Source organism: Ananas comosus, unplaced genomic scaffold, assembly GCF_001540865.1.
Source record: "Ananas comosus cultivar F153 unplaced genomic scaffold, ASM154086v1, whole genome shotgun sequence".
NCBI lineage: Eukaryota > Viridiplantae > Streptophyta > Magnoliopsida > Poales > Bromeliaceae > Ananas > Ananas comosus.
Window position 1 is genome coordinate 1 of NW_017893585.1, and position 5,707 is coordinate 5,707.

At 34.2% G+C, this 5,707-nt stretch overlaps 1 protein-coding gene across 2 annotated transcripts; it reads right to left on the reverse strand.

Annotated features, from left to right (window-relative positions):
* Nucleotides 1-1,072: 1,072 nt before the first annotated feature.
* On the reverse strand, nt 1,073-4,969 carry LOC109706379 (short-chain dehydrogenase TIC 32, chloroplastic-like). 2 transcript variants are annotated; one of them, XM_020227176.1, is made up of 9 exons: nt 4,700-4,969; nt 4,385-4,616; nt 4,064-4,143; nt 3,799-3,955; nt 3,627-3,708; nt 3,418-3,505; nt 3,161-3,207; nt 2,261-2,470; nt 1,073-1,426 (listed from the first exon to the last, which is right to left on the reverse strand). In XM_020227176.1, the coding sequence occupies exons 1-8, from the start codon at nt 4,833-4,835 to the stop codon at nt 2,270-2,272; spliced, it is 1,023 nt and encodes a 340-aa protein (XP_020082765.1). In that variant the 5' UTR covers nt 4,836-4,969; the 3' UTR covers nt 1,073-1,426; nt 2,261-2,269. The 2 variants fall into 2 exon arrangements, with proteins under 2 accessions (XP_020082765.1, XP_020082764.1); XM_020227175.1 differs by lacking the exon at nt 1,073-1,426 and having other exon boundaries at nt 2,015-2,470.
* Nucleotides 4,970-5,707: the final 738 nt, after the last annotated feature.

Below are 5,707 nucleotides of genomic sequence, written 5' to 3' on the forward strand. Positions count from 1 at the left end.
GGCATAAAATGAACAGTCAAAATCGAACGACATCCTAAAAATGGATTATTGGATCATTCAATTTAAGATCTGAGTTATTGATCTTTATCTAGAGATCTGAGTTATTAATCTTTATCTAGGTAGTAAATAGAATTTTCTATCAAAAATTCAATCTATTTCAATTCTTTTACACCGTTAAACTAGCAAGTATTCTATACCGGCCGTTAAAAATTGTCAATTTTGTGAGCTTCTGATCGTAAGTTAAATAATGTCGAAACATTATAAAATTTGATTTTTAGAAGTTTTAAATGCTTTAGATAATGTTTAACTATATGAATCGTTGATTCGGAAGCTCTATCATCGAAAAGAACTTATGAGTACGAGGGTGATCGTACTCATAAAAGTATAATAATCGGACTCTCTCTCTCTATATATATATATTGTGATAAAAACTTATCTCTCAATGTAGGTTATTTATAAATTTAAAGTGGTGTTTATAAAGTTATAAATGTATAAATTTAAAGGGGGTGTTTATAAAGTTATAAATGATTTTATAGCGAATTACATATTTAAAGTTGGAGTTTTATTTGTCGTTTATTCAAATTGATGATAAGTTAATGTAAAGGTTATTTTTAAAGATTTCTCTCTTTGACTTATTTGGAAGGGCAGTGAAGAAACTGTTAGATTTTATTAGGTTTTTAATGATTTAAAACTTGTTAGGCCTCTTGTACAGCCCAATACTTGATGGAAATGCTTAAGTTCAGTTATTATGTCTAACCTAATCAAGCTTATATAAGTTCACATCTAGTCATAATTATCCGATATAAGATTATTCGGGTGTCACATACTCTCCCGTTTAGCAATTGATGTCTTCGTCAGCCCTAAATCTAATAGAAATTTTCCCAAAATTTTTCTATTCTCTAATGAGAATTAACTAATTAGTAATTTAGTATAACCCTCTATAATTATTATCCAAAAGATTGGACTGTACGGTAAGAAATTAATTTGACTACAATATTAGGACGGGCCTCTTGAAATTAAGAGTACTTGATAAAATTTAGTTCTGACACCGTATTCTCATCTCATACAAAATAATTCAAAAATAATTTTGAACAGTAATAACATTTCACCACTTTCCACCTACCATTGTACCCCTTCACCATAAATATATACATGTAAAAAGAAAAAAAATATTTACATTTACAATCTATCTATTATTACTATATACTAAAGTCCGTGGAGTTATAGTACTGTACTGCCACGTATTCGCGGACTGTTTTTGTTGCACCTGGTGCACCATAAACCAAAGGGCTATTTTTAGTTCACCTGGCGGATCATAGATCAAAGTTCGTGAAGTTATGCTATTGTGCTGCTACATGTTCATAGACCGTCTTCGATGCACCTGATGCATCATAGACCGTTGATTGTGTACACTCTATTTTGCATCCTACACACATGCATGGGTCCAACATCAATTAAGCATAAGTACATGCATTACATTTCTTACCTAACTCAACAAGGTCTAAAACCTAAGACCTCTCCACCTTTCTTTTCCCATTAAGTCACTTGCATTACAACTATCACATGCTGTACACATAATAGAGCCTAACATCTCCCGTATTTTTTTTTTCTTAAGTTAAATACTAGAAATTTTTCTATTAATATTCGTTTTTATATTCTATCTTTCAACTTTTAAAATTTCTGTAATATAGATTTAGTAGTGTTGTTGTTTTTTTTTTGAAATTAATTAGTTATCTTCATAATTTTTTTTACTATTTAATAATTAACTTATTTTTCATTATTTTTAAAAATAAAATTGATATATATTGGTAGACTCAATTTTACTATATAATATAGGCAATAGTACGTAACTGTGTAAGATTAACTATAATAATTTTAAATTTTGAGAAGGACAAATACCAATTTTTTCTAAAACAATAGAAAGGATAATAAAGTAGAAAAGCGAATACTTCTCAGAGGACAAGTTTTTTTTTTTTTTTTTTTTTTTTTTTTTTTTTTTTNTTTTATCGGATTAACTTATAATTAGTAAGTTCATTTGCCAACTAATTATGTTTGCAAAGTTTTATAACTGAACTCAACAATTAATCATTTCAAATAGTTGTACCTATTTGAAATAATGGCAAAATGTAGGAAGGTAATTGATGAAAATTTTAATATAAGTGAGTTTTGTAAAATTTAGCCTAAAATATAATAACTTATTATTATTATTATTATTATTATTTTAATTGTTTGATATTTGTTACGAGGCTATTGTAGTGACCTGCCATGCTTATATTTCCTGTGACTTTTCCGGGAAGCGTCCGGCAGCCTTCTCGGCCGTCATGGCTTCGGAGGCACGCCACAGCTGCGATGCTGCCTGCCCGTCGGATGCCGACTTCGACGGCGCCGCCTCGTTGCAGTCGGCAAAGTACTTCCCCGAAACGCCCTGCAGTGCGGGGTGTGTCGCCACGTAGCACGTCGTCGCCGCGGCCTATAAAGCACAGCAACCAATAATAAAAATTTATACGCTTGTGAATGAAGCAGATAACGTATTGAATAACGTATTGAACTTTTTCTCTGAAAAATAAAATTTTTCAACTTATAGCTAACTAAACATTAAAGTACTAATGATATGAAAGTAGTACGATATTTTAATTATTATTATTATATTATCAATCACAAAATCATTACGTCATCAGTTTCATATTAGCGATAAAGTAATATTTAGTAAATTAAAATAGTTATTAAAATTAATGGTAATAATTTAAAAAGTTCGAAATAAAAATTATAATAATTAACATTTGAAAGTTGAAGTATCATTATTATTATTATTATTATTATTATAATTTAGCATAAGCGAAATTTTATTTGTACACCCTAAAACAATTGTAGATCTTACATTTTCATCTTAAAATTCACAAAAATCTAAATAATTTTTAGTCGAAAAAAAAAGACACGAGTAAGGAATAAGGACCCTTGAAAGAAAACAATAAAAAATGTATACTCTATTTTAGAGAATACCCGAAATTCCAAGTTTGAAATCTTTGTTGCTTCACATTTTCAGCTAAATTTATTTTTTAAAAAATAAACGAAACGAGTAACATGTCAACTTTCTCTCTGAAAAAAAAAATACTTATACCTAAGTATTCAATATTGAAATTTATCGAAAAAAGAGAAGCACCTGCGGAATCGTTTTGAGAAGTCGGGACGCGAGGAGGAACAGCAGATCTGATGAGCGGCGCGGAGTCGTTAGTTTACGATAGTGTTCTAATCAGACGGTAGTCGAGATGTTCTGATCTTACAGTACTTTAATTTTAAAAAATTGCTACGATAAGAATGATCTTAGAATAGAGTGGATATAAGATATTCACCTTATTTTAGTTTAGAGTGTATTTATAGTATTACTCATGTGTGTGTGTGTGTGTGTGTGTAACTCACCGGTGATGAAGCCGTCGCGGTCACGGATGAGTCGGGTTCGGACGATTCCCGGGTGCACGCAGTTCGCAGTTACGTTTGCACCCATCTCCTAATATTATTCCAATTCAATTCAAAAAAATAAAATAAAAATTAAAAGTAAAAAAAAAAAAAACGAATCGAAAATGGACGGACGAGATTTGCCGTGGAGTTGGAAGCATTCGAAATCTCACCTTCAATCTCTCCGCCAGCGCTTTGGTGTGGAGGACGTTGGCGAGCTTCGACAGCGCGTACGCTTTTGTGGCATCATAAGCTCTATACATCCAAAAAAAAAAAAAAAAATTTTTTTTTCTTGTTGTAATTTCTTTTAATTAAAGAAAAGAATTATATTATGTTCGGAATTACATCTTCTTGCTGGTGAGCATGTCGAGGTATCGCAGCATGTCGCCGGAGAACCACCCGTGGATGCCGGAGGAGACGTTCACGATGCGGCCTTCGATCCCGCTCGCCCGCGCCGTCTCCGCCATCGTCTCCAGCAGCAGCTTCGTCAACAAAAAATGCCCTAACAAAAAAAAAAAAAAAATGAAAACAATAATAATAAGCTATATACAACATGTGTGGAGCGCGCCAAGAAAAGCTTTCGATCGGAACATTTCTGTAGAAAAACTACCAAGATAATTTGTGGCGAACGTCATCTCGACGCCGTCCTCCGACAAGGCACGATCGTACGAGAACCTGCCGGCGTTGTTTCTGCAGCCGCATGCAAAAAATATTTTTTTTCTCAAAATCAGAATCTTCTATTCTGATCCATATTAAATAAAAAAATACGTATCTTTTACGCACTCAAAAAGTTTTCGGGTGTAAACTCTATGCCGCCCATTCTAAAGTTAATAAAAATTCAAAAGAGTGTAAAATTTATATTCCACTTATTCGTTAAATAATATGAAACAATTTTCGATAGTACAAATCATAGTATATATATGATGTATACATGAGGAGGTTGAGGGGGAGGCGGAGGGAGAGGAATCGGGAGGCGAAGCAGCGGACGGAGGAGAGGGAGCTGAGATCGAGGGGGAGGACGAAGACCTCCGCTCCGGGGAATTCAGCTGCGATGCGAGCCTTCGTCTCCTCGGCAGCCTTCAGGGTCCGCGCCGGCAGCACCAGCCGCGCCCCGCGCATCGCCAGCACGCGCGCCGTCTCCGCCCCGATCCCCGACGTCGCACCTGCACAATAAATATCTATCGTTGCTTACGAGCGTTCGCGAATTTGATTGATTTATAAGGAGTTGCGTACGTATCGTCGTTACCGGTGACGATCGCGGTGATGCAGCGGAGATCGGAACACGCCGCCGCTGCCGCCGCGGTTACGTCCTCGGCGGTGGTCTTCGAGCCGTACCCGCTGGGGCCCGGCGAGCCCATCAAGTACTTCACCGTTTCTAGCATAGTTATCTTTTTTTTTTTTTCCCTTAATTTTTTTCTGAAATTTTATTAAATTTTTTTTTGCAGAGAAAGAAGGGAGAGGAGTTACGAGGGGTTTGAGGAGAGTGAGGAATATTATTGTTGAGAAGGCTCGTTTGCGACCAGTAAAGGGAAGAAACGTCAGGGAGTATATAAATACATAGAGGGAGAGGAAGAGAATTTTAGGAAGAGTTTAATTATTTGAAAATTTGGAGAAAGAAATTAAGGAGAGATAAATGCTGTGCAGAAATGTGTAGTTCCTTGCTGTCTCTTTCCACTAAGAAAATCTAGTGTATCACTCTTGTATCGTATCATTAGTAACAATCCAATTATATATATGGTACCACATCTGCATCGTATCATTAGTAACAATCCAATTATATATATATATTTTAAAAAAATTATAACAAAAATATTTTTTTAATGGCTATGAAAGGACGGATGAATTCAAGGAGAACAATTCTATTGATTGGAAATACCACTTCGGTAATATAACTTATGCATTCTACACCTTTTCTTTTCCACTAGAAAATGATGGGAGAAGAGAATGGGGATGCGAGTCAAAATGAGCAAAAATAATAGGGTATGAATTTAGAGCAAAATTTGATTTGTTTGGAATATGAATAACGTGGTGCCACCATTACATTTTCGACTTTTTCATCCGCCATTTATCATAGAAACTAAATGGCTAAATAGTACATGAGAGCCCTAACTTTAAGATGCAGAATATTTTGATTTTCAGACTGTAATTTATTAACTATAACTTAATTTTTTAAAAACTTTTATAATAAAGTTCTATAATTTAATTTAGTTAACTAGATACGGGTATTTTACCGATGTGATAGTTGTACAACATC